The sequence below is a fragment of the Cherax quadricarinatus genome, chromosome 12 (assembly GCF_038502225.1).
Source record: "Cherax quadricarinatus isolate ZL_2023a chromosome 12, ASM3850222v1, whole genome shotgun sequence".
In the NCBI taxonomy this organism is placed as follows: Eukaryota; Metazoa; Arthropoda; class Malacostraca; order Decapoda; family Parastacidae; genus Cherax; species Cherax quadricarinatus.
Genome location: NC_091303.1, coordinates 20,721,476 through 20,733,646, shown reverse-complemented (window position 1 = coordinate 20,733,646; position 12,171 = coordinate 20,721,476). Strand labels below are relative to the sequence as shown.

General features: G+C 36.9%; 1 protein-coding gene across 1 annotated transcript in view; it reads left to right on the top strand.

Moving 5' to 3' along the window:
• The window catches only part of Asap (ArfGAP domain of ASAP), a gene marked incomplete in the record, with an annotated part of 838,555 nt that overhangs the window by 664,162 nt on the left and 162,222 nt on the right, over positions 1-12,171 (top strand). Inside the window, 2 exon segments of the mRNA XM_070084261.1 lie at positions 4,182-4,285; positions 10,508-10,537. Of these exon segments, the coding sequence (XP_069940362.1) occupies positions 4,182-4,285; positions 10,508-10,537 (134 nt within the window).

Here is a 12,171-nt window from a genome sequence, read left to right as displayed (position 1 = left end):
CCTAGGGATTGGCAGAGAGCATGCATAGTTCCTTTGTATAAAGGCAAAGGGGACAAAAGAGAGTGCAAAAATTATAGGGGGATAAGTCTGTTGAGTATACCTGGTAAAGTGTATGGTAGAGTTATTATTGAAAGAATTAAGAGTAAGACGGAGAATAGGATAGCAGATGAACAAGGAGGCTTTAGGAAAGGTAGGGGGTGTGTGGACCAGGTGTTTACAGTGAAACATATAAGTGAACAGTATTTAGATAAGGCTAAAGAGGTCTTTGTGGCATTTATGGATTAACAATAGATTAAACATCTCAGTGGTCAAAAGAGAGGCATATATAAGTGAATCAAAAGAGAGGAGGGGCAGTTAAGAAATGAGTATATTCAGTTAAAAAGAGAAATGAAAAAGGGAATAAGAAAAGTAAAAAGAATATGAAGCTAAAGTTGCAAGGGATTTGAAGACTAACCCAAAAGGTTTCTTTCAGTTTATAGAAGTAAGATTAGGGACAAGATAGGCCCACTCAAAAGTAACTCGGGGCAGTTCACCAACAGTGATATGGAAATTGTGTAGAAATTTTAACACTTTCTCTCAGTTTTTATCCAGGAAGATTCTAGTGGAATTCAAGAAATTATAAATTATATAGAACAGGGCGATAATAAACTATGCGTGATTAGGGTAACTAGTGACATGGTCTTCAGATGAATAGATAAATTACAACCTAAAAAATCCCCAGGACCAGATGAACTGTTTGCAAGGGTTTTAAAGGGATAGAAAGAGGAACTTAGCAAACCTTTGGCTTATCTTTTCAACATATCACTACAAACTGGCATAGTGCCAGATAGGTGGAAAATGGCATATGTAATACCCATCTACAAAGCAGGAGATAGGTCCTTAGCCTCGAACTATGGAGCAATAAGCCTAACCTCCATAGTGGAAAAATTTATGGAATTGGTAATTGCTGAGGCAATTCGTAGCCATCTTGAAAGGCATAAATTGAGTAATGAATCTCAGCACGATTTTGCAAAAGACGTTCTTGCCTCATGAATTTAATGACTTTTTTCACTAAGGTGTTTGAGGAGGTAGATCATGGTAATGAATATGATATTGTGTATATGGACTTCAGTAAGGCTTTTGATAGAATTCCACATCAACGGCTATAGAGGAAAATTAAGGCACATGGAATAGGAAGGGAAATTTTTGCCTGGATGGAGGCATGGTTGACAGATAGGCAGCAGAGAGTTTGCATAAATGGGTAGAGATCAGAGTGGGGGTGTGCCACAAGCAGTGTTCCACAGGGGTCAGTGTTGGGCCCTGTGTTATTCACAATTTACAAAAATGACTGATGAGCGACATAAGCAAGTTTGCCAATAACGCCAAAATAGGCCATCGAATTCATTCTGACGAGGACATTAGAGCACTCTAGGAAGATTTGAATAGACTGATGCAGTAGTTGGAGAAGTGGCAGATGCAGTTTGACCCTTTCACTGTCAAGACCCCTGCTCACAGACTTGCTCTCAGTGTCGAAAAATTAAAAAAAAAAAAAATCTTATGAAATGAGAGGGAATCTTTTCCCAATGGTAATGACACCAAAAGTATGTGGGGGATTTTGCCCACTTTGAGACCTATTTTCGGCTAATTTCATTATTCCAGTCAATCAAACTCGTAGCTATTTCACTAGAACTCCATTTGTTCTATCGATTGAGTACAAGAAACCACTCATTTACTGATTTCAACTACCCAATAAAGTGATCAGAAATTGGTAATTTGGCCAGTTTCATACACAATTCAGGTAAGGCCAATTTCAAAATAGGGTCCAGAATAAACAATGCAGACATTCCTAGCACTAAAATAACATTTTCTCTGTTCATTAGTCACATCTCCAGGCCCTTCTTATATTATGCTTGCTTTCTCTTGCACCAACAGTGATAGGGTTAATATAGACTTCAAAGGTAAGGAATTACACAGGAGGAAAGTTGGCAGTATGGGTGCAATTTACACTGGAAATTTTGCCCACTTTGAATCCTGTTTTAACCTTCCAACTGTCCAAACATAGCTCTACGTTTGCACCACTAGTGCTCCGAACGTAGATCTACGTTTCGTTTTACATGCTTTCAAATGTAAAAAATGTAGATCTATGTTCGGAGCGCTAGCAGTGCAAATGTAGATCTATGTTTGGACAGTTTAGGGGTTAAGCACAAACTGTTGCTCAATTTGATCATGAGAAACAGCTCATTATGTCCTAGTCTTATGTTTTTTCTCAGAATGTTTGGTAACCCCCCCTCCCACTCACCCACACACACAAACACATGCACGCATGTATGTGCATGTGGGTGTACTGCAAAGCCTTCTGATTCTGTAAGTCTTGTGTAGTCCCTGCAGGTTTAGATCTCCCCTATTAATGTAATAATAATCTTATACTGCATTATGATCTCATTTATTTTCAAGTTTCTATTGTCAGTCAAACCTTTCACCTGTAGAAACATTGGATAACCAGTGGTCCATGGACTCCTAGGGACCACCATTGTTGGTCATCAGGAGGTCCATGATTGGACATCAGGGGGTCCATGGGTGGACATTAGGGGGTCCATGGGTGGACATTAGGGGGTCCATGGGTGGACATTAGGGGGTCCATGGGTGGACATTAGGGGGTCCATGGGTGGACATCAGGGAAGTCCATGGCTGGACATCAGGGAGTCCAGGAATTTAGAACAAAAATTTATTTTTTCATAATCCCTTTGTTACTTGAATAACTGTGTGTGCATGTGTATTTTCCTGGGGCAAGAATCTATAACTTTCATCAGATCCTCAAAGGGGCTCATGACTTTATCAAGTATACTTGATGAAGTCCAGTCAAGGAAGAAATGTTGTAAAAAAGGTTCCACTACAAACATAGCATCTCCCTCACTAAAACAGTCTTGTCTTGTAAACATTGAGCACCTGCAGAAGCACAGTGATCAACACTACCAGACCTGCCTGGAAGTTTTCTTATGGTGTTTTCCCTTCTCTTCAAGAGGGGAGTGTCAATGCTGGTGAAGGGTTCTTGATCCAAGATATTGGAACTGTCCTTCCCTTCCTTGGATCAAACTTGATTGCCTTCCATTCCCCAGGTGCTGTATGAACCTTATGGGTTTTGCACTTCCCAATGAATATATACAAGAGTTCAAAAATTGTTTTACTGAAAATAATTATTTTATTTTTGGCTTCAGCAGTTTGGGAAAAATTATTTTAATGAACTGGGTGCTGTAGTGAGTTGACTGATTTGCAGTTTAGTAGAAATTCTGTTCTCTGTAGTGTTAGCCCTTTTTTTCTGTTATACAGGATTGAATGATGGACAGAAAATTATTCATGGTTAAGCAACTTATACCACACTATGTATGAGCATGTCTCATCATGTCAAACAACCATTGGTTGTGCGAAATTCCAGTGCTCCAAATGACAATTTACTGCTTCAAATGGTTGTATAAGTTCTCTACCTTTCCTCTGATGGTTATAGAATCCATTCAAATGTGTGTTTGATTGTTGTCATTAATTCATTTCATCATTGTGGGTTGTATCTTTTTCCTATTGGTATCTTGCTCTTTTTTTTTTTATTTGTGTCCCTTTTGGAGACGTTGAGCATTAGTAATATCATACGGTGTGTAAATTCAACTTGGTTATACTGTATGCCTCCCCAATATTCAGTGCTCCCTCACTGAACTAAAGATACTGGAGAATCCCATATTTAGTTTAGAGATCTTAAGTGGGTTTCTTTGGCTGAAGAAACATTAGTACATGTATAAGGGTTTTTCATATAATAAAGCAGTAACTATAAAACATAGTCAGTAGAAGTACATGGTATGTTGGTGCAACTTACATCTGGAAATAAGTTAGACAGTCCTCGATGACGCACTGACTTTCTTGGGTTATCCTGGGTGGCTAACCCTCCGGGGTTAAAAATCCGAACGAAATCTTATCTTATCTTATCTTAACAACACACAGTGTGTGGGGACTAATGTACACGAGTCACTGATCTACAAACTGACTCTTTACTTATGGGCAATAAGGTATCAAAACAAAAACTCACAGATAGGAGAATTTGTGAATACTAAGCTTATGGATGCTGAAGGAGTATAATATTGTATTGTGGTGTTGTTTTCATGATACTTTGCTGGGTATCATGTATGCTGATAGTTTATTTCTTTGCTTTTCCAAAGGTGGGAACTGCACAGTTGCTGCTTGCACGGCACATGACCAACAAGTCCTTCAATGAGGTTACGGAGGCAACTTCACCTAGAAAACCTGAGCCTACTAGTACAATGTAAGTTTCCTAAAGAATATTTCTGAAAATGTTGAATCATTATTTATTTTCCTGTTGTGATATCCTTAATCCATGTGTGCCAACATTGGTATGAATAATTGTGTACAGCATTTTAATTGGTCAGAATTGTATGACTTCTCTTTTCCATCACATACAAATTTTCTATAAGGAGATCCAGTCTTGACAAATGCCTAAGAATATTCCTGCTTAATGGAGGATAAAGAAATGGTTCAAGACTACACATGCTTCCCATTACCACTATATATTTGCAGTGAAAGGTCATTGTCCATAACAGTAGAAAACTTCATACCAGTTAATCATTGTCAGTTTTTGTTCATTATGAGTTGAATTGTATGGAAACATTCACTGAAAAATTGAGAAATTGGTTCTTAAAAGAAATGCCTAAATTAAAAGTTAAAACCAAATACCTGGACATAGTTATAATTTCAAATTTGGCAAATATGATGCCCTAATAAGTTTCCTGCAGTTCAAGCATCATGTTGAGTTTGCTGATGAAGTCAGACATTGAAATCCTTGGAAGATTTCTGATCAGTACTATTGTTTCTTCAGGTATAGTAGCAGTTATCTCATTTCATCACATCTTTCTTATTTTCTAAGCATACCTGAGGCTGTTTAGGAAATTTTCCTTTTTATGGCTTGAATCAGTGTTGACTGAATACCAAAATATATACTCAGTGACCACTTTATTAGGTACACCTGTACACCTGCTCATTAATGCAAATATCTAAGCAGCCATTCATGTGGCAGCACCTCAATGCCTAAAAGTATGCAGACATTGTCAAGCATTTCATTTGTTGTTCAGACCAAAGATAAGAATGGGGATGAAATGTGATCTAAGTGACTTCAACTGTAGAATAATTGTTGGTGCTAGATGGGGCAGTTTGAGTATGTCAGAAACTGCTGATTTGGGATTTTCATGCACAACAATCTCTAGAGATTATAGAGAATGATCTAAAATCACAAAGCATCCAATGAGCAGCAATTCTGTGGTGACACTGTCTTGTTAATGAGAGAGGTCAGAGGAAAATAGCCAGACTGGTTCAAGCTAACAGGAAGGTGACAGTAACTTGAATAACCATGTGTTACAACAGTGGTATGAAGAATATCTCTGAATACAATGTGTCAAACCTTGAAGTGGATGGGATACGGCAGCAGAAGACTACATCAGGTTCCATTCCTGTCAGCTAAGAACAGGAAAGTGAGGCTATAAGGGGGACAGGCTCACCAAAACTGGACAGTTGAAGATTGGAAAATGTCGCCTGGTTTAATGAATCACAATTTCCATTGCGACATGTCGTTGGTAGGGTTAGAATTTGGTGTAAAAGTTTGGTTTGTGGTGGAATGGGAGATTCACAGCATGAATGTGCAACTGACAGATCAGCAGCAACTGTGTGATGCTGTCATGTCACATAGACTAGAATCTCTAAGGAATGTTTCCAGAGTCTTGTTGAATCCATGCCACAAAGAATTCATGCTGTTCTGGGGAGGGGGAAGAAAGGAGGCCCCTACCCAGTGCTAGAAGGGTGTACCTAATAAAGTGGCAACTGAGGGTATGTTATAGGTATTACAATAAAGAAAATAGCTTCATAATGGGCAGATGTACTGCTATGCTTATTTTTACATCTTTTCAGCATCTTTAAGTACAGTGGTACCTTGGTTTATGAGTGCCCCAACTTATGAGTTTTCCGAGTTATGAGCTGTCGCATGGTCAACTTTTTGCTTTGAGCTGCGAGCCAAAATCTGAGTTTCGAGCAAGCTTCAGATACGCCGCCACTAGTTGGCACAGCAAACACAACATCCACCCAGCATCCCAGCGTTTTGTGCTTTATGTGCAGTTGTTTTGCCAAATTTCTTTTTTCTAACCATGGGTCTTAAGAAAGTAAGTGCAAAGGACAGTGCTGAGAAGAACTGTATGATGTCTATTGAATTAAAGCATGAAATCATAGAAAAACATGAGAAAATTACTTTTGTTTCAGTGTTTTCCTTATGAAGCTAGTGATCTAGTTCAGTTAGCTTCACAAACACTCCATTTTCTCTTGTAATAAGACCTCAGAAGGGCAAGAATTGGAAGATATGGTTGGAGCGATTATTTTTACCTTGGGAGTGGCCGCCACCACTTGTCACATAATGTCATATTTTATTCATTCTAGAGTATATACAGGTCTCCCTCAACATTCACGTTTTCAGCTTTCGCGGGCTTCACACATTCGCGAATTCCCAACCGCCAAATTCCCAGCCGCCAAATCATATTCAAGTTTCCCGCCACCTGCGAGTCCCTACTACCCTCCCACCGACCCCCGCAACTGGCAGCCAGCCCTCCCACCACTCAGTGTGTGAGTGTTTTGTTTGTTCATTATTTGCTATTAAACTACAGTATAAATAATGTAAACCCATTCTTGACTGCATATTGGAATGGCTATTCGGACAGGTATTAGACGGTGACATCATGTGTTTACTCTTGAACACAGCAAAGAATCAAACATTTCTGCTACTGCTAATAATAACAATAGTAATAATAATAATAATAAAAATAATAATAATAATAATAATAATAATAATAAATACGATATAATTGAAGAAGGAAATTGTACAAAAATACGAGGGAGTGGTTGACACATCGTCAGTGTGACTTTGTTCATGCTGGAGTGAACATTAGTCTCCCTGCTCTTCCAAACATTTCACAATAATTCATTGTGTTTGGTGCTTGTAGATTGAGTGTGACTGGAGTGGTAGAGGCAGTGGTTGAGGCAGCAATTGAGGCAGTGGATGAGGCTGCTGTTGAGGCAGCGATTGAGGCAGTGGTTGAGGCAGCTGTTGAGGCAGCGATTGAGGCAGTGGGTGAGGCAGCTGTTGAGGCAGTGGTTGAGGCAGCTGTTGAGGCAGCGATTGAGGCAGTGGGTGAGGCAGCGGTTGAGGCAGCTGTTGAGGCAGCGATTGAGGCAGCTGTTGAGGCAGCGATTGAGGCAGCTGTTAAGGCAGCGATTAAGGCAGTGGGTGAGGCAGCTGTTGAGGCAGTGGTATTTAATAACATACATGTTATTAATAATAATAATACATGTTATTAATAATATGTACTATTATTATTTATAACATATATGTTATTAAATACCACTGCCTCAACTGCTGAATTATTGTGAAATGTTTGGAAGAGCAGGGAGACTAATGTTCACTCCAGCATAAACAAAGCCACACTGACGATGTGTCAACCACTCCCTCGTATTTTTGTACAATTTCCTTCTTCAATTATATCGTATTATTATTATTATTATTATTATTGTTATTGTTATTATTATTATTATTATTATTATTATTACTACTATTGTTGTTATTAGCAGAAGCAGAAATGTTTGATTCTTTGCTGTGTTCAAGAGTAAACACATGATGTCACCGTCCAATACCTTTCTGAATAGCCATTCCAATATGCAGTCATGAATGGGTTTACATTATTTATACTGTAGTTTAATAGCAAATAATGAACAAACAAAACACTCACCACACTGAGTGGTGGGAGGGCTGGCTGCCAGTTGCGGGGCTCGGAGGGAGGGTAGTAGGGACTCGCAGTGGTTGAGGAAGTGGTGGAGGCATTGATGGAGGCAGTGGAGGAGTCTGTGGTATTTAATAACATACATGACTCAAGAAATCGTAATGACACGATTGCTAACCTTCCTATGGTGTAGAAATATACCTAGTTGGATGAATCTTATTGTGGCTAGCTGGTCTAGTGGCTAACGCGACGGGCTGGAGTTTTGAGACTCTATGACCGCGGGTTCAATCCCGGCCGGGGGTATGGTTTAATAACATACATGTTAGTAAAACATAACATGTATATATTTAGTACAATTTACGACGTTTTCATGTATTTTATGATTGTTCATGGTTCAACAAGTTAAGGAAGCAGTATTGTATTATATTTCCCTACAATATATTGGGGCACCAAACACTCACGGTTTTTCAACATTCGCGAGGCTCTTGATCCCCTAACCCTCGCGAATGTTGAGGGAGACCTGTATCATATTTCTGTGTCATTTATGTTGTTTATTATGTCATATTAGATCAACTGTTATAGATAAATAAGCTGTAGAGTCGATATTAGTGTTATATTGAAGTATTTTTTCCTGCCTCTCAAGAGCCAGGAATTCCGCAGGAACGGATTAATGGTATTTCAGTTAATTTCAATGAGGAAAATTTATTTGATATACTGTACGAGTAAATTGAGTTACGAGCTCAGTACAGAACGAATTAAACTTGTAAGTTGAGGTACCACTGTAATTTTGTTTTTTAATATTTACTCATGGGTAGATGCTGCACCAGATCAGCAGCATTAACTTTTTCTAGCTTATTTTCTCTTGTAGATGTGTATACATAATGCCATTATTTTTTGTGGCACATCTCTTGTGATAAAATATTGGATTTTATTACAGAAGGAGGGCTCTTAAATTTCTTCTTAGGCCGTCATTTCTTTTCTCTTCTTGACAGTAGATTTTATGTAGTCTTTGTCTTTTGTCTTGTTTGCTCTTGTCCTAAATTGTTTTTCTGTCGTCTCTCAGGATGTTCTGACTTAGTATTGGTTTTGACAGAAGAATTCAGGTTTTTCTCTACTGTATGTTAATACTTAGCATTATAGGATAAAATGATCTCTCCTGTAACTGATTATCTCACTTGATGTTAGTGAATTTTAAATTTCTCTTTAATTTAAATTTACTAGTTTTCTTATTTTGTGCTTCCCTTGAAACTTGCATTTTCTTCTTTCATGTAATTTAATCAAGCTTTTTATTTAGCATTATGAAGAAGTGACTTCTCTGAATTAATGGCTTTTGTTTAAGTGTAGATTTGTAAGCTTAAACACATGGCTTCATGTGGTTTGTGGAGCTGTGTCAATAAAATATAGTACAATTTCAGTCAAGGTTGTTGTCTAACAATTGAGACATGTAAGTAAAGTTCATGCATTTAATTTTCATAACATTATCCAAGGATTACAATAAATTTAAACAAGACTATATGGTCCATTTGAATTGCAGTTACATTATTTTCAAAAAGTGCACAATAGTTCATTTGAAGAATCTGAAAAAAAAGTACCGGGAAAGAAAAAAATATATACATATTTGGTATTTCCATACTTCTGTGTACATGTTTTTAGTATTACAACTTATTAAAGTGTAATGAAAAGTTGCTTTAAATTTATTAAGTAAATTGAATAATGTAGCAAAACTATTTGCTAATGTTCATAAGATTTTGAAGATGTTTTCTTTGATTTTCCTTGCTCATCATTAATTTTCATCCTTCACAAGTTTAATAGATATACACAGTACAAAATTTATTCTGTGCCACTGCTCAGAATTTGTTGAGAACTTTTATTTGCAACTTCCATCAGAAAATGTTAAGACTTGTGATTGTTTTCTTAAACTTAAATCAATAAGAGGCTGTTATCTTAATGTTCAATTTGTGTGTAGAGTCAGTAGCTCTGATATTACCTTGTTTTGTGTAGTTTAAAGAATTGATCAGAAATCTTTCCTCATGTTGTGCTTTATGTTCTTTTTCTGGCTTATTTATTCCAGTCAGTTTTTAGAACCTGGGTTGGATAAATCTGCCGTGCATGCTGTGGATGGACCTTTTTTTCCATAGACTTCCATTCCTATTACTGTAGTCACTTGCCATAACTGGGCCTTCATGTAAAGAGAAAAATAACTTTAAAGAATGAGTACTTTTTTTTCCCTCTCGTATAAGAATCCTTTCATGATGGTGTAGTTTTTTAACATTTTCTCAGTCAGCATTCTTAGGTGTGCTCAGGCTGACTTCCCTGACAGAGGTTTGGTCAGTGATCTGGGTGCTTTTGTGAAGTATTATGTGTGCTTGGTACTCATAGGAAGCATGTGCTATTTAGTCTGTAATTTTCTTTCATTATGATGAAATAGTTTGTAAAGCAGTGATCTGTGAGTGCATTTGTAGGCACTTGTCTGGACTGGAACTTTACATTTGAGAGAGAAAGTGTCTCATTCTTCAAACTGTTTTTCTATGGAATGTGACCATTGTATGTGTGTTTCATTGTTTTTATATACTGGTCATTTTATACATTAAAAAATAGGTCACAGTATTGAAAACAATAAGTTATTATAAAAATTCTTGGTCACCATGAAAAATTAATATGATTATAGATTTTTGCTTATAAGATTCATTTGACCATATGCAACTTCTTTTACTCAGTGACTCACGAGAAGATTGGCTAAGAAGGTGGTGAGTACGGCTCTCACTGTTAGCCGTGTCTCTAGGCAGCAGCAGCAGCAGCAGGAATCAGAAAGCAGATATTTTTATTTTGCTTTACAAAGAGCAGTAATATGCTCTAAAAGAAATTTTTTTAATGTGGATTCATTTTTAACACATTTTATTATATGAAAATATGCCACCAACAGTGCTTGAAGTTTTAAGTTTTGCTGCTGTATGCATATTTTTTTATAGTAACTGTCATTTTGGGAGGTAAAATAAGTGAATGGCTTGCATCATATAATATTTTATGTATAAAAGATGTTAAAGCCAAGGTATTCAAGTACAGTATTGACTTAATTATTGCTGTGTTAGTTGTCTAGTACATGATCTGCTTCTGATGCCACTTTATCTGCTGCGTTAGTGTGGCAGTGGTCATTTTGGGACAGCCGAGCATTGCAAATGTGGCATGGTGAATATTTGTTCACTAGAGATATATAAATTTGACTGACAAATTTAGCAGCTGGTGAATGTGAATGTTCAGTTTATACTTTTGTTTTTAGCTGAATTTTTGCCGAGTGAGCAGTGACCATAGAATTAATGCAAAAAAAAAAAAAAAAAAAAAAAAAAACTTAAAGGCACTCATTATCTCTGAATTCTGTCTTTTTTTTTTTTTTGAACTTTTGTAGATTATGCTGTAGAATTGGCTTTTGTTTTGTTTTATTTTCTAAATTTAGCATGATGTAAAACACTACTACTACCCAAGTAAACCATGCACAGCAGCTATACACTGGATTAATTTTTATGCTTTATTATTTACAGTAGAAGGCACATATGCATGAAAGTAAATTGTCACATGCACAACTCACCTTTAGGGAAATATTTTAGGTTAAATAGTTAGATTATAGTATATCGAGTGTAAAGGTTTCTTTAGAACATGTGGCTGCCCTACTGCTTATTTTATTAATGGAATTTAATATGGTTTCTTTTCCTATCATTAAGTACTTCTCTAAGGAAATTATCTTAATTTTCATGGTATTTCTATTTAATTTTTCAGTATGTCCTAACTATTTTTGATAGTAAATATTTGAAAATTATTCTTGTGAAAAGTATTTACTCGATACAGGCGAACCCCACTGAAAACACCTTAACTTGCCCGTTGCTTCATTCAACTGGGAATGAGGAATTGTGGAACATCTTCACTAAACTGGCTCACTCACCCCGGTTGACATTCGGGTGGGGCTGCTGTGTGGATTTCAGAGGATTTTAAGTTTATAGTTTTTGCTTGCAACTTGAGAATTGGGTGCAAGTTTGTCTTAAAAGTTTACCCATATAATACACTATTATACATAAAATGAAAGTAGCTACATAGCAACCAGTCTTCAATGTGGCTAAAGCAGGGCTGCAGTCATTCATAGTGTAAGATAAAGACAGGTTATATATGGGGATGGGGGGTGAGAATAAGAGTGGCCATTTCTAAATGATGGTAAGCCCCATACTCACTGATTTTGAGAATCATACATGCATCACTTATTCCACTATGCTAAAATATAAAAATTTTTTCTGGAAATAATTGGAGGTGGCAGCTACAAACCACAGATGTTCATCTGTATGAAACTTTTTTTTTCTTTTATATTTATTTTTAAAGAGTAATGTTAAGCAGAAGA